The sequence below is a fragment of the Podarcis vaucheri genome (genome assembly GCF_965113315.1).
Source record: "Podarcis vaucheri genome assembly, chromosome: 5".
NCBI lineage: Eukaryota > Metazoa > Chordata > Lepidosauria > Squamata > Lacertidae > Podarcis > Podarcis vaucheri.
In genome coordinates this window covers 4,575,488-4,595,979 of record NC_138763.1, presented here as the reverse complement: position 1 = coordinate 4,595,979, position 20,492 = coordinate 4,575,488, and the positions used below count along the sequence as shown (strand labels likewise).

At 45.1% G+C, this 20,492-nt stretch overlaps 1 protein-coding gene across 6 annotated transcripts in view; it reads right to left on the bottom strand.

Moving 5' to 3' along the window:
* ARMC9 (armadillo repeat containing 9) overlaps positions 1-20,492 on the bottom strand; it is an 84,862-nt gene that overhangs the window by 51,592 nt on the left and 12,778 nt on the right. For 5 of the 6 annotated variants that reach the window (XM_082224070.1, XM_082224067.1, XM_082224068.1 and 2 more), the window contains exons 8-10: positions 16,799-16,956; positions 14,525-14,623; positions 6,879-6,914 (exon numbers count right to left, since the gene is read on the bottom strand). In XM_082224070.1, coding sequence (XP_082080196.1) covers positions 6,879-6,914; positions 14,525-14,623; positions 16,799-16,956 — 293 coding nt within the window. The remainder of the gene's footprint in view (positions 1-6,878; positions 6,915-14,524; positions 14,624-16,798; positions 16,957-20,492) is intronic. The other variant, XM_082224069.1, reaches the window with a different exon arrangement.

Sequence of the window (20,492 nt, the reverse complement as noted above, 5' to 3'; positions counted from 1 at the left end):
GTTTTATGAATTTAAGGACAAAGGGGTGCTATATATATATATATATATATATATATATATATATATATATATGGCAGACCAGGGTGTTACTAGCCCAGAGATGGAAGGAAGAGACAGCCCCGACCAGAGAAGAATGGCAAACCAAGCTGATGGACTATCCAAAACGGCAAAATTAACTGGGAAGCTCAGGAATCAAGAAGACAAGAAATTTTAAAAAGAATGGGAAATGTTTATAATGTATATACAAAATCATTGTAAACAGGTCAAAACATTAGCAGGATTTTAAATACACTTGTAATGTAACAGAATGTATAGATAATTTAGGAAGATGAAAAATTGGAGAAGTATTGATATGCAGTTGAAAACAGAATCTAAAGGACACATGGAAGGGATGGGGGGAAGTCAGGAGATTCAGAGTAATCTCGATATTTGGATTTTGTACTGTTTTTTGATGTACCGTACTTTTCCGTGTATAAGACTAGGGTTTTTTCTTTAAAAATCATGCTAAAAAATGGGGGTCGTCTTATACATGGGTAGTGCCTAGGGTGGGCATTTGATTGGTCGCTGCTGCGGCTGTTAGCGGCAATTGTGCGTGTTACTGGTTGCTGCGGCAATGGGTGGTGTTGATTGGTTGATGCTGCGGCAAATTTGAGTCCCCCAAAATAGGAAGCGTCTTATACATGGGGGCATCTTATACATGGAAAAGTATGGTATGTTTATTCTCAAATAAAAGGATTATGAAAAAGTGAAAAATAATAATAATAAGCAGACCACACAAGACTCAGGCCACACATGCATGCTCATTGCTCTATCATATGGAGGACTCAAACAGCCAAGGACTCTGAAGGCCACTTCAAGTGGGAACTGTTAAGCCCTGGGAACTCGAGTGTAATACAATCCCAGCAGCTTGTTCTGGGGAACAGCTTGAACAGAGTAAGCTTCTAGATCACCCTCAAGGTCCTGCGTGGTTATTAGGGGAACAAAGTCTACTCACAGGCTTAACAAACATCTATCAAACAGGACAATTTGGAGGAACAAGAGGTTGGAAACAGAGTTAAGAAAGGTCCAGGAGAAAAGATAAGCTTTTCCAGATGGGGTTTAAATACTTGCAAGGAGGAGAGACGGGTGTAAGTGTTGGAAGCAGGGAGGGGAAGAGTTTTGGATAAATTGAGCATCCAAACAGAACGGATGGAGATTCAAGATGGAAGGAGCCCAAGGCTTAGGCCAAAGAAAAGCACCAGGACAATGACGACAGGAGAGCAAGTAAAGAGAAAGGAGGAGGAAAAAGAAGTGACCAAAGCAAAAGCTTACGATTTCAATTGGCACAAACAAACCAGAAATTCTCCCAGAGTACCTTGCCCACAAATCCGTAACTGACAACAGAAGCATTACGGGTTTTCAAGATGACTTGGGACTGTAAAGTTAGGTGCCTGAGAAAGGGAGGACCTTTCTTCAATGCCTAACATGCAGCGATCCCAAACTACAAATAAATAATAATAATAATAATAATAATAATAATAATAATAATAATAATAATTTATTTGTACCACCTGGCTGGGTCTCCCCAGCCACTCTGGGTGGCTTCCAACAAAGATTTAAAATACATCAAAATGTCACACATTAAAAGCTTCCCTGAACAGGGCTGCCTTCAGATGTCTTCTAAATGTCAGGTAGTTGTTTATCTCTTTGACATCTGGTGGGAAGGCGTTCCACAGGGCAGGTGCCATCACCGAAAAGGCCCTTTGCCTGGTTCCCTGTAACCTCACTTCTCGCAGGGAGGGAACCGACAGAAGGCCCTCGGATCTGGGCCTCAGTGTCTGGGCAGAACGATGGGGGTGGAGACGCTCCTTCAGGTCTACTGGGCCAGGGCCGTTTAGGGCTTTAAAGGTCAGCACCAACACTTTGAATTGTGCTTGGAAACATACTGGGACCCAAAGTAGGTCTTTCAGGACCGGTGTTATATGGTCTCGGTGGCTGCTCCCATGCCGCATTCTGGATTAGTTGTAGTTTCCAGGTCACCAAGCCCAATATCATTCTTTATTCAATCAATCAATCAATCAATCAATCAATCAATCACTTATTGTGTTTGACTAAAAGCCATTACAGATCATTTTTATTAGAATAAAATTAAAAGTGGTACGGGCACTGGTGACCAGACAATCGCCACATACACATCACAATGCATGATCAAATAGTGGCCAATGGTAGGTTTTTAAAATAATGTAGAACAATTTCCTGAAATCGAACAATCCATAACAGAGTGAATATCCCAAAAGATGCCTCTTCCTAGTAGACCTGGCTCTGGAGTTGATTAAAACCTCTGAAGTCAATGCAAAATCAGAAAGTCACAGCGAACTATATGCTTTGTGCAATCATTTTATCTCCTCCGTTCATGCCATTGTGAAATGTGATGATTGTGCATAGGTTGATCAAACAGCGTAATGGTTGCAAGGTCTGTAAAGTTTCAAGTTGCTGTTATAGGGCATGATTACTGCCCTGTTATGCAGTTACACCCAACATGTGCCTGTGTACAATTGTGGACTTTTACATCATGGGTGTTGCTGACCTCAATATAGTTTCTTCTTTGAGACTATACTGTTTTATTGGAAAAAGAAAGTTCCCAATAAAGGCATTTTTCTCACTTGCAAATGGTGCCACGCATAACACATTTCCAGGTACAGTTGTACCGTGGAAGCCAAACGGAATCTGTTCCAGAAGTCCATTCAACTTCCAAAACGTTTGGAAACCAAGGCGCGACTTCCGTTTGGCTGCAGGAAGCTCCAGAAGCCGCACTGGATGTTCGGGTTCCAAAGAACGTTTGCAAACCGGAACACTCACTTCTGGGTTTGCGGTGTTCAGGAGCCAAAATGTTCAACTGGCAAGTCAACCAAGTTACAACTGTAGTTTATTCTTACAGCTTCCTTGGGGTACGTATGGCCTCCAAACCAAACTGATACAGTATTTTTTTCTACTGACAAGAGGCTTCATTAAATCAGACATTGTTTAGCCCATCAAAAGCAGTAATGTCTTGCCACGTTTTAATAAGATGCATCTGTTTCAATGCAGGGACTGCACTGAGATTACTTGGAGGCGGCCAAAAGAGGAGGAAAAATATTCTGCGCAGATCTTCCCATTACCCATTTCAACTATGTCAATGGGCACCATTTATTTCCAGAATATTCATCACCATCTTTTTTTGGTTAGAATTAAGACTCCTCACTTTGCAAAATCATTTTCAGGCCCACTAATACCTTTAAAGACTGGCCTTCTTTCATAACTGCGGCTTCTTTCATGGCAGACTCTATAATCAGCGCCTATTGTTAGGCGTTGGAGCTGGGGAGTTTTAGAAGACAAAGGGCACGAAATGTCGGGGAAGATTGTATTACTCCATTTGACATACCTTCCGAGTGCTTGGGAATTTTGCAAAGCTGCCCTATGTAACACAAGGAGCATCTCTGCCACAAACGAATAAGTGTATACCTGCATAGGATGTCATTTCATATTATGCTTAAATCAATGAGTGATGATACATAATAGCCAATTAAAAGCCTTAAAACTAAACATTTCTCTTACAGTACAGGGGCTTCCTTTCACAGCAAGACCGTTGTACAGACACATTGTATTCTACCTAAATCCACTTGCTTTGCACTCATTTTTATTCATTTTCCTAGGTACTTTTGATTCGTGGTGGCAGTCTTTTTGTTTCGATGAGACATCACCGCCCCCCCATCAAAAGCTATCTAACTCAATGAAATCATGCTGATTCGTTCCATCCTAGGCAGTTACCTATCCTGAAAAATATATGCTTGAAGCCTTTAAAAAGCCCAAAAAGAGAGATGTGAAGGATAAAGTGCAAATGTGGCAGCCTGTGGACATTGCTGAGAACCATTCTGGTCCAATCAGTGGATTTTTATTTTTTTAAGACGGGATTAAGCATCTGGAAGATATGATTAGTTTTAACGGGTAGGATCTGCAACAAAATGTGGCAGTGTGGAGTGCTTCTTGTTCAGGATTCTAGCCACTTTCATTCCCTTCCCCAGATTTGCACATCTGTATATATGTGTATGCATAAAAGACACAGTCTGTCAGCATCCTGTGGTCATAGGACATACTCAGTCCTCATTGGATGGTTTGGAAGGGGCTTCTCCTTATTTCCCCCCACTAAATATATATATATTTAAATACAGCAACCTTGTGGGTCCCCATAAACATGCGGATGCGGCCTACTTTGGATAGCCATCAGCACTCAGAACCGCTATTGGAGGGAAGAATGGAATCATGTTATTTGTGCTCAAAAGCAAGAGTACCCTACGTACACGGAGGAGCTCCCATCCTTGGGAATGGGAAAAAGCATCTTTCGCACGCACACAGTCCCAGCGTCAATCTCTGGTTTCACTAGTTAAAAGGATTAACCCAGGCACCCCCAAACTCGGCCCTCCAGCTGTTTTACGACTACAACTCCAATCATCCCTAGCTAACAGGACAAGTGGTCAGGGATGATGGGAACTGTAGTCCCAAAGCAGCTGGAGGGCTGAGTTTAGGGGGTGCCTGGATTAACCGGAAATCCTGAACCTCACTGCCACTCAGCATAGAGAACACAGAGCAAATGGTTCTTCCCATGTTTCTGGATGCACATGAGGGAGGCACAGGTCTCTGCTTGAGATTATGTCTGTGCACACTGGGGTGCAGTTTGGCGCTACGCAAGCCTGTCAGTGAATGGGAAGAAGAAGAGTTTGGATTTGGTATCCCACTTTATCACACTACCCTAAGGAGCCTCGAAGCGGCTAACATTCTCCTTTCCCTTCCTCCGCCACAACAAACACTCTGTGAGGTGAGTGGGGCCGAGAGACTTCAGAGAAGTGTGACTGGCCCAAGGTCACCCAGCAGCTGCATGTGGAGGAGCGGGGAAGCGAACCCGGTTCACCAGATTACGAGTCCACCACTCTTAACCACTACACCACGCTGGCCCTCCCTGGGAAGGGAAAGATGAAGGGATATTGCATGGGGATCCACTTCCACTGTACACAAGGGAGGAGATCAGCTGGGCTTGGGTTCCCTTGGGGCAGCAATGCAAATGGAGACCATCAGGAAACTGAATTCTGCACCATGAATACCACATTCTGTGATTTCCCGCCCCCCCTTTGCTTTGCACAACCTCCTCTAGGCCTCATAGCATAGGGAAAAGCTTGTGCCTAATGTCTCCGCTAGAAACAGTCTTAAGAGACAATTTCAGCAGGAGACTGGAATCATTCTAAACAGGGCTGGAGTTGTTGTTTTTTCCTATTCCCTAACTCCGCTTATGTCTGAAGCCTAGAAAGCCAATATCCTCTCCCTGCAAAGAATGCACTGGCTGTGGGCAATCTGGAATGGTCATAAAGGTCTTTTGGCTAGGAGGCCTGCCTGCAAATGGCCATCTGGGCTGCAGAAGGTGCAGCCAGAACCTTGCTCTCAACAAGATGTGCTTTAAGACAATCTGCTTCTTCCAAAAAATGCCATCTGACTCATCATGCACAGGCAAAGATGGACTCCTGAGCTCATAGCCATTATTGTAATCATTTCCAGAGAGGTAGCCTTGTTAGTCAGTGGCAGCAAAAACAAACAGTCTTGTGGCACCTGAAAGACTAACACATTTATTATGGCATGAGCTTTCATGGGCTACAGTTCACTGACTCAGATGCATGAAGCACTGTCCAGAGTTGCAGGTAAATACAGAAATGCTTTGGTGGTTGCAGATGTCCGTGCCATCTACAAGTGGTAATAATGTAATCACTGCCTGTACTTATCTGCAGTTCCTTTCCATTCAATCCCTCCATTTACATCTGCCACAAATATGTACAGTGGTACCTCGGGTTACAGACGCTTCAGGTTACAGACTCCGCTAACCCAGAAATAGTACCTCGGGTTAAGAACTTTGCTTCAGGATGAGAACAGAAATCACGCAGCAGCAGTGCAGTGGCAGCAGGAGGCCCCATTAGCTTAAGTGGAGCTTCAGGTTAAGAACAGTTTCAGGTTAAGAATGGACCTCCAGAACTAATTAAGTTCTTAACCCGAGGTACCACTGTATCTCCCAACCCAAGTTAACACCATGCAATGCTGAAATGGACTGTAGTCAGCAGAAGGGGGATGCAACTCTATTCTAAAGACTTGTTTTCCCTCAATCAGACTTAGGCCAGTTCAGCCAGAGGTAGCCCCACTGCTGAACAGAGTGTGGATCTGGCACACTTTGCACCAGTTTTGCTTAATTCAGCATAACTTACACTTTTCATTCTTCCAATTGTTCCCTAAGAGGTTTTTAATCGAGTTGTTGGCATTGATCTGTCTCAGGAGACAATGGAGTGCACCTCCGGGGGTGAAGTCTAACCGCTGGAGAATCACAGCGCCTGCTGTGGCTGCAGTGACCGGTAACTTGTAACTGCTGCCTCCCAGCTTGCTTTTGCTGTGTCAGCAGCACCAAAGTGACCTCTCTGGGGCGCAAGGCTGGGCAGCGGGTATGGAGGTCCTGGGTTGCCCAGATGACAAGACCCTCCTCTCTGCCTTTGGCACCAGATTGGCTACAGAAGTTGCCAGAAGGAGGCGTACAAGGTGCCATTCAACCGCCTTAGGGACTCCACTCTGGATTTGTGTATGGTTTACTCCTTAGTCTGCCTATTATAAGGCACAGGCTTAATTTGACTTGTAGTTGTACGGCACTTTCCCATGCAAGCATTCCAACAGATTTTCATGCAAGCATTCCAATACCCTTTGCCATTCAAAAATGTCACTGGTGCACAAGCAGAGCAAAGAGAATGGGCTAAAGAGCCCGTGAAGGGGAGAGAGGACAGGAAAAGGATGCATAAGGCAATGTGGAAAAGATAATAAAAGAAAATGCAGGAACTTACATATTCATCATCACAGGGGCTCATACAGCAATATCCCTTTAGGGGTAAACAGGCACACATTAAAATAAAAGAGACGAAGAAAAAGAAGAGGGAAAGTTAACAGAAATCACACAGAGATGATCAGCAGTTTAAAGAAAAATACAACACACAAAAATAACAATAAAATTAAAGTTTGTTAAGGAGAAAGAGAAAACAGATTTTGGAAAGGGACAGGCACCTGAGCTTTGACCATCTTAAAACCTGTGCTATTTCCACCAATATTCTTGTGAGTATCCACAAAAGTCCAGGGAAGGTCTGGAAAAGAGGGTGTAATTTAAAACGACTTAAATGCCAAATTGAAATTGGTAGTGGGAAAGATAGAGAGAAGGAGATATCCATTAGTTACCCACTATTCAAGGCCGGCCCATCCATTAGCCTTGGTAAGGCAGTAGCCTCAGGCGGCAGGCTGTTGACAGCTGGGAGGAGAAATAGTTTCAGGCCTCTGAGGAGTGTGCTGTTCACTGTCTCCTGCACTTGTCCTCATCATGCCAGACTTCCCCAGACAACCTCCAGTCACCTCAGGCAGCAGAGGAGGATGGGGAGGCGGTGAGGGTGCCATTTTCTGTTCTGCCTCAAGCGGCAAAATGTCTTGGGCCAACTCTACCACTACTTATCTTGATTTGAAGCAAGATGCTGCAACCGAGGGAGCTATTGAAACAGACCTTATGCTTGCAAACAGCCTGACCTTACTCAAACTGCCGAGTGAAAAACTGGGAAAGGATCTGCCTCTTGCCAGCCAGTGAGCAAATGTCCTGTGGCCCCTCCAGTTAACAAGGAAAGCTCCTGGTTCCTGGAGGCTTCCTTTGGCAGGCAGGCAGTTCAATGCTCCTCTTAGTTTAAAACACGTTGGGCTGTACTCCTATCTCCACTCACTGAGATGCAAGTCCCATTGAACTCAATGCAACTGACTTCTCAGTTTCGTTCCCCCCTCCTTGAAATAATATCTTCATAACTTCATGTTGTTTCATAAATGCCAAGGGAGAATATCAACCTGCTCTAGAAATCCGCAAATAATAATCCTACTGTTTATGTTTTAGGTAGGCTCAGGCCTATGAATGCATCTATAAAAGATTTGATTATTGCTATTTAAAAAACAAACAAACACGTCTTAAGATGACATGGTTTGATTAGAATTAAAAGGTCTTTGCAAGTGCACCACAATAAAGGATTAAACGCCCAAAATGTGGGATGCCCCATGGGTTTGTCAGTCATGAAAGCAAAAAAGCAGAAACCAAAACAGTATCTGAGAGGCTGCAGCAAGAGGGTATTTCTGTTAAAGCAATTGTCACTGATTTTATGGCACTTCCTTCTCCTCCTTCGTGCAAGGAGAAGTTCATGGGAAAGTCCAAGAAGGATCCTGGAAACGGCCACATCCAGGCCTGCTTAGTTCCAGAGACGGCACCACAGCAAGTCTGTGCACAATCTGCGCTAAAATATATATCAGAGCTCTGCACCAGGCAATGCAAATTCTTCACCAAAACCACTGAATTCTACAACCAGTAAAAATCATGCAAAGTGAACATGAATTCCCTTATATCTAAAAAATGAATCTTCCTGAACAGCTCATTCTGGCTGTGATCCTGACAGGGAGGGACAAGGAACTGCGCGGAGCACCCTGCCCACTGAACATCTTGGGACAACCACCTCCAGCTTCTGAGCAGCCCTGCGGCACCAAGGCAAATGCAGCTGTGCATTATGGTAGGCTGGGAGCTTGACACCTGGAGTACTGTGTCCAGTTCTGGGCACCACAGTTCAAGAAGGACACTGACAAACTGGAACGTGTCCAGAGGAGGGCAACCAAAATGGTCAAAGGTCTGGAAACGATGCCTTATGAGGAACGGCTAAGGGAGCTGGGCATGTTTAGCCTGGAGAAGAGGAGGTTAAGGGGTGATATGATAGCCATGTTCAAATATATAAAAGGATGTCACATAGAGGAGGGAGAAAGGTTGTTTTCTGCTGCTCCAGAGAAGCGGACACGGAGCAATGGATCCAAACTACAAGAAAGAAGATTCCACCTAAACATTAGGAAGAACTTCCTGACAGTAAGAGCTGTTTGACAGTGGAATTTGCTGCCAAGGAGTGTGGTGGAGTCTCCTACTTTGGAGGTCTTTAAGCAGAGGCTTGACAACCATATGTCAGGAGTGCTCTGATGGTGTTTCCTGCTTGGCAGGGGGTTGGACTCGAGGGCCCTTGTGGTCTCTTCCAACTCTAGGATTCTAGGATTCTATGATTCTACTTCTCAAGGAGATAACAAGAATGGGAGATCTACTAGCCAGGCTATGCTCTGCCTCCACAGTCCAAGATAGTAATGCGTCTGAACGCCAGCTGCTGGAAACCAGAGCTCTTGTGCTCTTGTGCTTAAATCCTGCTTGCAAGTTTCCCACAAGAGGCATCTGTTCAGCCACTGTGAGAACAGGATGCTGGACTAGGTGGGGCATTAGCCTGATCCAGCAGCCTCTTCTTATGTTTTTATGAGAACCTGGTGGGCTGCTTTTTGCTTGCCAGGACATACGTGACAAGGTCCAGCAGAATGAAGCAGTAGAATCCTGACACCATTGAGTAGATTTGCCAGTCCTTAGTCTTCCCTCTTGTGAAAAACCTCCAAGCACGTAAAAAAATAGCAGAACAGGGAGAAATTTCTAGCTCAACTCACTCCCTGCTGTGTTAAGGTTTCTACCTGGAGGCAGTTTTTAAAAATGGAACCTCACATCTGAAGCCTCAAGTTTCCCCATTCATTCTATTATTGCATTTTCATCTCATTCTGCTGCATAGGTAGACAAGGCTATATTGCTTTCTGAAAAGATGCAGTATGTACTGTGAGCAAGCAGATTGTGAAGCTGAGGCTCCAAGACTTTGGCCACCTCATGAGAAGAGAAGACTCCCTGGAAAAGACCCTGATGTTGGGGAAGATGGAGGGCGCAAGGAGAAGGGGACGACAGAGGACGAGATGGTGGGACAGTGTTCTCGAAGCTACAAACATGAGTCTGACCAAACTGTGGGAGGCAGTGGAAGACAGAAGTGCCTGGTGTGCTCTGGTCCAGGGGGTCACGAAGAGGCGGACACGACTAAACGACTAAACAACAACAACTGTGAGCAAGGCAAGCTGCTGTGTTATGTCTAATGAAGAGTTCTGTGTAACTTGAAAATTTACACTCTCCTGCATCAATGCATAAAAACTCAGAACTTTGCATTTGGGGTAGGGAGGGGGAGAGACTGAAAGTTTCTAAAATACTAGGTGGTGATTTCCATCTGCTTATTAAAATGTCTTATAAAAATGTCTCTGTGAAAAGTAAAAATAAGGGAGTTTCCTTATTAAACTGCAAAGCAAAGACAAACACTGTTTGCCAAGTGGATGGCTACCACACAATTGGAATTCTAACCATTTGCAGTAAACAGAATGTACAAAAAAATAAGCAGTGCAAGAATGCGTCCGGCTCCTTTGAACAAAAGATTAAGAGGTTTATACAATAATATGAGATCAACACGAGTTTCACCTGCGGACACCTTTAATTGCAAAAGCAACATATGACAGTATGAGTGTCACACCTTTTAAGCTCCCAAGCCCCAACAATCTCATTCACTTCACTGCCTCTGGAACTTAGGAATGTCAAAGACTCATCCAGTGCAAGCATCTTTACATCAATGGCTGCCTTTGCTTTCATTGGGTGCCGCACCCTCTATAGCAGCAGCAGGGGGAGGCGGGGGAGCTAAGATGCAGGGCTGAATGTGGCTTCTCTCTTTGACCCTCAGGATCAGGACTCCCTCTCCCCAGCGCCGGATTTAGGGCGGTGGAAGCGGTTCCCCCGGCCCCATGGCACCAAGCCGAGGGGGTGTAATATAATATTATTATTGATAATAAAACCTATATTTATGCAGCAGGGGGCCCGCCCTGTGGAACGCCCTCCTGTCAGATGCCAAAGAGATAAAGAACTACACAACTTTCTGAAGACATCTGAAAGGAGCCCTGTATAAGGAAGTTTCTAATGTTTGGTGTTTTTGCTGTAACTATGGGACTGCCTCTCCCGGTATGCCCCGCGGAGGACCTTAAGGTCCATAAATAGCAACACCCTAGAGGTTCCGGGCCCTAAGGAAGTCAGATTAGCCTCAACCAGAGCCAGGGCCTTCTCAACACTGGCCCCAGCCTGGTGGAACGCTCTGTCTCATGAGACCAGGGCCCTGCAGGATCTGATTTCTTTCTGCAGGACCTGTAAGACAGAGTTGTTCTGTATGGCCTTTGGCTTGGAATCAACTTGATCCCCTCCTCCTCTTTCCTTTTTCCTTCTGTGATGGAACTCCTATTTGGGGACTTCCCTGGCTTTTTCTGGCCCACACAGGACCAGTCTGAATAGTTGGCCTTGGTGAAGATTTGACGTTTTCATCCCCAAAAAGTTTCTGATTTGAGCTTCTATTGAAATGAGGCTGCATTTTAATGTATTTTAATCTTGTTTTTAAGTTGGATCTTAATCAATTGTTTTATATATGGTGTTAGCCGTCTTGGCTGGGGAGGGTGGGGTATAAATAAAATTTATTATTATTATTTATTATTATTTTATTATGCTGGAAGCTGCCCAGAGTGTTTGGGACAACCCAGTCAGGAGGACAGTGTATTATTATTATTATTATTATTATTATTATTATTATTATTATGGCGGCAGCAGCAGCTGTGAGGCTGCAAAAGGTGCAACCCCCAACCAACCTTTTGCTTGTTTTGTACTTTGGGCAGTGGCTGATCTCCTCATTCACTTAGGATGCTGCCCTGAAGCAGCCCACTTCAGACTGCTTTGCCCTCTGCCCCAGCTCCCGCTGACATGTGGCACCCAAAAGGAGGATGAAGAATCCCAGCAGAAGCATCTGAGCGGCAGCTGGAGAAAGCATTGGACAGAGGACAGAAGATGTGAGATGCAGCTGGATGCAATCAGTGTTTAAGTGGTACTGGAAACCCCTGGAAAATATGAGGCTATCCAGGGACAAAGTCTATACAGAGTGGGGGAGAGAGCGGGGGGACTTGTGGCTCTCCAAATTATGTGGGCTCCAACTCCCTTCATTCCTGATTATTGGTAGTCCTGGCTGGAGCCGATGAGAGCTGTGAATCTCTGAAAAGCCAAAGGTTTTCCTCCCCTGATATTCAGAGGATAGGAGAGGGCTACCCACAGAGCTCAATGGAGACAGGGAAAGCAAAGGAAGAGAGTGTCCCCTCTTCTTCTTTCTTGATCACTCGTAGTCAAGTAAGACTGTCTTCCAAAAACACGGTTTTAACAATGAGTCCGTAAGTGACTGTGGAGGCCAATTCTGGATCCACATGTCCTTCCACAGTGGGGACATTGGTTTCCGGGCAGGAGTTGTCCCCCTACAGAGACATTGAAAGAGCAATTATTCAGGCAGGTTGGAAGAGAATCGGCTGATGATGGAATCATGAGGCATAAAGGGAATCAAGTAGGAGAGAGAGAGATCAACTGTATCGAAAGCAGCAGAAAGGTCCCAGCCAAGGAGGACTAAGGACAGGCCCATAAATTTAGCAGTGAGAAGGTCGCTGGTGGCTTCCATGAGAGCAGTTTCTATGGAGTGCAAGGGGCGAAAGCCAGATTGTAAGGGGTCAAAACAGAGTTGGAGGAGATAAAAATGAAACAGCAGGCATAAGCAGCATGCTCCATGAGCTTTGAGGAAAAGGACAGAAAGAAAATTGGGTGGCAGTTGGGGGAGGAAGGGAGGGTCAAGGGATTAGAACCAAGATTCTCAAGAAGTTTAAATCTGATCCCATTATGACAGTCTCCAGGTTTCCTGCACTTGCTGAGAATCACAAACTGCACACAGAACCCAGTCCATATTTCCACCAGATAGGACCGGCTGGATTTGGAAGACCTGGTTCAAAGAGTCACAAACTCACTCAACAGATGGCCTTGCTAAAGCACTCACTTGCAACTTTAGTTTCCTGTCTGTAAAAATGAGAACAAATAGTGCCCTACCTCCCATTCATGTTTTATAAGCAAGCAAATTAAAAGCTTTAGAGCAGTGGCTCTCAAACTTCTTGCGCGTTGGACAACTTGAAAATTGCCAAGGGTCTTGGCAGACCACTTAATGATTTTTCTGCCTGTTGTTTAGCCACTGCAAAGCGCTTTGCTAAATATTAAATATTTTTCTTCAAAAAAAAATTAGGAATTCTTTTTGAATACAATAATATACAATTAAAATACAGTGGTACCTCAGGTTACATAAGCTTCAGGTTACAGACTCTGCTAACACAGAAATAGTGCTTCAAGTTAAGAACTTTGCTTCAGGATGAGAACAGAAATCGTGCTCCGGCAGCGCGGCGGCAGCGGGAGGACCCATAGGCTAAAGTGATGCTTCAGGTTAAGAACAGTTTCAGGTTAAGTATGGACCTCCGGAACGAATTAAGTACTTAACCTGAGGTACCACTGTACAATTAAAAATCAATCTGAATATTTTTAGGAACAGGCTGCTATCCTTTTTGTTTATTAATGGAGAACTCCCACTCGGAGTCACTCTCTTTCTCTTGCATTAGCTTGGCTCCTTCCCCATGCTCAGACTTTTCCACTCCTTTCCTATTTCCCCCCACTCAGGAGCTTCCCCAGATGTCATAAACTGGTTGAGTACAGAAGTATGGTGGAGGAACCAGCTGGGAAACCACCAAAGAAAAGGCTCAGAGTCCGGGGTGTGGTGGTAGGACAACAATGAGTGGTCAGAGGGAGAAGTCTGAGAAGAAGAGGTGTCGGAAGGTGAAGAGGTAACAGGGCTCAGTGAGCAGGGGGAGTCTGTGTCAGAGAGAAGTCCAGAATCAGAGGCAGAAGCTGAAGCAGAAGAGGCCAAGAGGCAGAGATGAGTCAGTATGGTGAAGAGTCGTGGGTGTCTCCGCCTGCTGCTGCGACAAGCTCCCCTCCTGCCTGGTCTCCCAGAACCAGAAGAGGCATAAAAAGGGCAGAGCAGCGGTTGACTACATGCAGGTGCAATCTCTGACTGCTTGGGAAAAGCCCTGGTGAGGAGGCAGGGACTTTTAGTCTCAGCAACCAATTTCCATGGAGGAAGAAGACCACCAGGAATGAGCTGCTCTGCTCATTCGGCCTGGCACTCAACCAAGTCTGTGAAGGTCATGTTTTTGCTCATAAAGAGTTAACTCCCTCTTTGAACTATGTGATTACTGGTCTATGTGATTGTGGCATTCTCCTATGACACCAGTCATGGCTTTGTTCCTCTGGGGAAGGCAGAGCACCCTCCCATCACAACTGGCCTGTCCTACCCACCAAGGGGCCACTGTGCTCACCATTCTCTACACACCTGAGCCCCCCATCTCCATGTAGCTACACCACTTTACAGAGCAGACCACTTTGGTGAAGCTCATGGGCCACTGACAGTCTTTGGGAACTGTTGCTTTAGAGAGTGCTCCGCACATGTAAAAGTGCTGCCAGTGCACCACATTCTCCTTTTTGAGAACTGGTAGGAACGACCTTCCTCTAGGCCATCAGCACATGACAAAACCGTCACAGACCTATGCACCGCTGGGGAAGTGTACTGGTTAGGTGGTACATCATTGTACAGCCACAGAGTCATGGTTTTACCTTTTAACAAAGACAAGCGCCAAAGGTTATACTCACAGTTCCAGGCCTTGTGAAGTCTATGCTATGCGCTACGCTCTGCCTCATCTGGTTGCTAAATAAACGAACACAAACGCTCTGCAGATCTTCTGGGGTGATCTACCAAAAAAAGTTAACACATCAAGTCAGCGGGAAATTACATTTTCTGTTGACCTCGGCTACTTATTTGCACAAGGAGGTGCCAAAACGGACCGAATGCCACCCTGCTCTTATAGGAGTGAGGGCAAAAAAACGGGGGAGGAGAGGCTAGGAATGCTTGAGTCATGTCAGTAAAAGTACGGCAGAACAGCCCTTCTGTGCTGTGCAAGATCCCTGCAAAGCCCCTTTTGTGCAAGCCCCACCTTGACTGCCCCCACACCAGACACCATCTATGTCATGCATGGGGCAGGGGGGTGTAGCTCAGACAAGATAGTCTGGCAGGCCAAATCAGGCCTGTGCGGGCCAAGGTTTCTTGTCCCTGCATTAAACAGCCTGGTCACAACTGCCACCCTCCAATTTCATTTGGCTGATTGCTCACATGGGTGGGCTGGAAAAAGTCAACAGTCATACCTTGTTTTGCAACCAGGATCCGTTCCGGAGCCCCGGCCACTAGCCAAAAAGGAAGCAGGAAAAAGCGACGCATCTGCACATGGAGCAGTTTGCGCTTCTGCGCATGCGGCAAACCCAGAAGTAACCTTTCCGGTACTTCCGGGTTTGCCGTGGACATTCGCCAGAATGGACGCTAGACGAGGCGGACGTTGAGAGAGGTATTACTGTAAAGACCATGTAAAGCTTGAATGAGTTTGAACGTAAGACTCAAACCCTAAGTTGTACTTGGGTTCCACTGGAATCAATGGGGCAAGGTTTGCAGTGTGACCTAACTAAGTCTGGATCTAACCCATAATCACTCTGGACTCTAATACTGTACATTTTTGTTTGTTTGTTTAGGAAGGTTCACATCAATGGATGAGTTTTGCTTTATGCTCATTGAACAGTGATTATACCTGGGACCAGAAAAGATTTTTCTCCCTCACTTGACTGTCTTAGTAACCCCTTGGGATTTTGGAAGTGAGGAGGCAGCTCCTGTCCTCGCAAGTTGAGGATTATATGCTTGCTTGAGTCATTGGGAGCCAACTGCGCTGGTGCAGAATATTCATGTTGGCTCCTGCTCTTGTCAGTGGGATTCTGTGTGATGCAGATTCTATTTATTATTAGATTTATATAAACCACCCTGCATCAAAAGATAAAATTCTGTGGCTTCCTCACCTTGGGATGCGGGGGGAGGAGGGGAGAAGGGCTGGGCTTCATTTAGCCTTTTCTGCCACTGTGATTGTATCATTGTATGAAATAAGTGTATGAAATCCAAGATCATAAAATGCAAAGTCGGATGAGCTCACAGTTCATTTCCAAAACTCCTTTGAATGCAACACTCAACTAAACAGCGCCACCACCTGGTAGAACTAGAATAAAACAGTAAACCGATTCGCAAAGAATGGGTGTCCAATTTTCTTGGAGCCCCTTGGGACAAGGCTTCTTAGCTTAGAAAAAGAGCAATTGAGAGGAACTAAAACTAGTTAGGGTGTGGAGAAAGTGTATAGGGAGAAGATTTTCTCCCTTTCTCTAGAGCTTTTGGTTATCCTGTTTAGGGAAGTTTTTAATATTTAATGCTGTATTGTTTTTAACACTCGATTGGGAGCTGTCCAGAGTGGCTGGGGAAACTCAGCCAGATGGGAGGGGTATAAATAAATTATTATTATTATTATTATTATTATTATTATTATTATTAGCCACTGAAACTGAGTGGTGGGAGATTCAGGACAGGCAAAAAGGAAGCACTGCATCTTACAGTGTATCGTTAAACTACAAAACCCTTCTTCGTAGGGAAGTTTTTCCTGCCCCGTGAACATTCTGGCTGCCCTTTTCTGAACATTTTTGAGCAAACCCATACGCAGTATTCCAAGCGCAGTAACAGCACAGATTTGTCATCACGATACTGGGAGTTTGATTTTCAATCCCGTTCCTAATGGTCCCTAAAATGGAATTTGACTTTTTCACAGCTGCCACTCACTGGAATGACATCCTCATCTTGCTATTCACTGCAACCTCCATGGTCTCTTTCTTGGTCATTCACTGCCAGTTAAGGCCTCAACTGCATAAATTCCAATTTATGTAGACATGACACTTCACAGGCAAGAGCCTCCTTCATCAGACCCATCTGAATAAGAAATATTTGGCAATATGCAAATGCGGTTTATCCCAACCATCAAATGTGGATGCTCTCAAGTTCCCCCTTACCATTTTGCCACTGACTGTGGCCTCAAGGGAATCCACCAGCTCAGCTGTCACCCCAATGAGGTTGTGGTAGTCAGCTTGGATTTTGTTGAACCGCTTGAGGTAGGTCATGGTTTTGCGTTCAGACTCCACCAGCTGCTGATGTAGCTGCTGCAGCATTTCTGTGAAAGGGAAGAAAGGGAAATTACGAGCCTTTCCCCCTTACCAACCGCACTGACATACTGAGGAATGACACAGTCCTGTTTCCTTCATAGCAAAACACAAATACACAATGCCTTGCACATGGTGTTGCTCATGAATTCTAAGTAACAAAAAAGTGCAGTTTTGAAATCTGTGATTAAAATAAGTGCTGTTTTGAATGGTTCAGTGTGCCACCTCTGCATTTTAAATTGCATTTTAACCTGTATTTTAAATTGGTTCCCCACCCCCATATTATGTTTTTACAGTGGTGCCCCGCAAGACGAACGCCTCGCGAGACGAAAGGTTTTTTCGTTTTTGAGTTGCTTCGCAAGACGAATTTCCCTATGGGCTTGCTTCGCAAAATGAAGCTTGCCCCCGGAACTCTTTTGAAGCAAGGGGCGGCGGGGAGAAGATCGCTTCTCCCCTTTGCCAGCCCCGCAATCTCCGGGGACAGAGGGGAAAGCGTGCGCGCGCCTTCCCCTCTGTCCCTGGACCCCTTTTGAACCAAGGGGCAGCAACGGGGAGAAGCGATCTTCTCCTCTCCACCCCTTGCTTCAAAAGAGGGGACAGAGGGGAAGGCGTGCGCGCGCCTTCCCCTCTGTCCCCGTACCCCTTTTGAACCAAGGGGCAGCAACGGGGAGAAGCGATTCTCCCCACTGTCCCTTCCCTTGCTTTAAAACTGGTCCCCTCTGTCCCCGGACGGTCTCCATAGGAACGCATTGATTGATTTTCAATGCATTCCTATGGGAAACCGTGCTTCGCAAGACGAAAAACTCGCAAGAAGAAAAAACTTGTGGAACAAATTAATTTCGTCTTGCGAGGCACCACTGTACTGTAATTTTACTGGTGTCAGCCGCCCTGAGCCTGACTCTGGCCGGGAAGGGCAGGGGTATAAATAAAATGTATTATTATTATTATTGTTGTTGTTGTTGTTGTTGTTGTTGTTATTATCATCATCATCATCATCTCGATCCAAAATGGTGCCTATTTGTAGCCAAGCACAGCCAGAGACTTGCTCTCCTCGATCTCATCAACCATCATGCAAAATTTGGTCACCGTATCTGAAGAAGAGTCCAAATGCATAGTGAACAAACTATATATAACATCTACATGGACACAGGGAGTATGCTGTTGGCGCCTACTTTGGCTAACAATCCAACGTGGTGACAAAAGAGCAGGAGGGAGCACTTACTCAGTTTTGCAGCACCAAGTATAATTGTCAGACAATATCCTCACCGTCATAAGACATAGACCAGGAGAGGGAGAATGTCCTCTGTCACCTCTAGATTACATCACTACCCTAACACTGAAACAAAACATGGGAGAGCGGACAGAGAATATTTGCCTCTAAAACTAGACAATTTAACGGTCTTGCTAGAACATTCTGGTCTCAGCAACTATTGCTCAGGATAGTTAAGGTGGCACTTGTAAACAGAGCTGAGTATTTACTGGGGAACATTCAAATGAAAAAGAAAATCACAGAAATCAACTTTACAACAAAGCATTAAAACAGAACCGGTGTTTTCATTTCCCAGCTGGAATCACTTCATGAGGAAATACTTGAAAACTCCTCTGCTAGGATATAGCACTGCTTTTAGAAGGTGCATTTGAAGCCATGTATATTCTCAAGAATACCATCCCAGGACCAAAAAGTGACATGTGTTTGCCTCCAACAACCAGGTTCTAACCTTTATTGGGGGGGGGGGGAATGGGGGAAAGGAGCATTGCAACCTGCTTTAGGGTCCATACAGACATACGCAACTTGATTGATGGAAGCACTCACTGTTCCTTACCAAATGGACAATCCTCCCCACGGGTTCTGCTATTTGAGAGCAGAAGTCAGCATAGTACAGCACAAATGTCTGGCAGCTGCACCATCACAAATCCACTCACATCCCTACCCTCTGGGATGCTTGTTCTTTTCTTCTATTTTTACTAAATTGGTTAAGTTATTTTATCTTGCCCAAAGAAACTCAAAGCGACTTACAACCAGCCCAAAAACAGAGATACATGAAAACCAAGTAGGGGAACGGAAACATCCCACCCACTTCTAAAAGGCCCCAGATAGTTAAGCATCAAAGGGTCTGGTTGTAAAAAAAAGTTTTTGACTGGTGCCTCAAGAGATTTAAGGAAGGTCTTGAGCTGCATTTCACTTATTTGTTGTTGTTTAGTCGTTTACTCGTGTCCGCCTCTTCGTGACCCCCTGGACCAGAGCACGCCAGGCACTCCTGTCTTCCACTGCCTCCCGCAGTTTGGTCAAACTCACGCTGGTAGCTTCGAGAACACTGTCCCACCATCTCGTCCTCTGTCTTCCCCTTCTCCTGGTGCCCTCCATTTTTCCCAACATCAGGGGCTTTTCCAGGGAGTCTTCTCTTCTCATGAGGTGGCCAAAGTCTTGGAGCCTCAGCTTCAGGATCTGTCCTTCCAGTGAGCACTCAGGGCTGATTTCCTTCAGAATGGATAGGTTGGATCTTCTTGCAGTCCATGGGACTCTCAAGAGTCTCCTCCAGCACCAGAATTCAAAAGCATGACTTATATATGGCACCAATTGAGCTTTTAATTTCAAGAATATACAAGAAGTGCCTTAAACATTTCTCCCCAATGTCAGACCACTACATCACACTTGCATTTCTTCCCAGAAAATGTACAGAGCCCCTTCCTTAGAGGTAGCTCACAGACCACTTACAAAACCACTGTGACCAGTCTGAATCTCAACCTCCGCCTTCCCCACCATTACTGAACCTGAAACTTTCTCAGCTGTTCAAGTTGCTGCAAAAGGAAGGAAGCAAAAATGAAATCATTACAGTACTAGGCTGGTTTTCAATCTTGCTTCTGTTGACAATGATAAGAGGCAGCACTGGAGAGCTCCTAAAGCTCCAAACCTATTGAAGAAACTCTAAAGTAAGGTCAAAAACAGCTTTCCACTCCCAGCTCTGCTGTTTTAGTTTCATCAGCTTCAGCAGACCAGAAAAATTAAGAGGATTTCCAAGGACATTTCAGTCAAATTTCCCCCCCAGTTGAAAAGCATTTCGTTTTGATTTTGTTCCGACAACAAAATGAACCATGCAACCGCAGCCATCAATTGCCTACCAGGTATTTTGTCCTACACAACTGAGAAACTTGATTTTTCCAGGCTCCCCTAGTCTTGGCAAAGCTCGGAAGAACCTACTGCTTTCTAAACCAGATGTATTTTGTGTCTCGGGCTTTTATAACTATTGACAAAAACAATAGATTGGATGGGAAGGGACATTTTCCATGGAAAGAGTCACACTATACAGTAGCTATCAGAGAATTAAAAGTTACATATACACATCAATAATTAAATGTGCTTCTGAACACGTTTAAAGGCTTAGTTGGGGCAGCTCCAGACATTAATGCATATTAATGGAAGGGTTTCCCTGCTGCGTTAGATTAGGAGTCCACCATTTAGTCCAGTGTTGTGTTTGACTGCTTATATATAGAATTTTTATTTTGCTCATCAGCCAAATTTTGTTCTAAGGCTTATTAATGTAAAAGG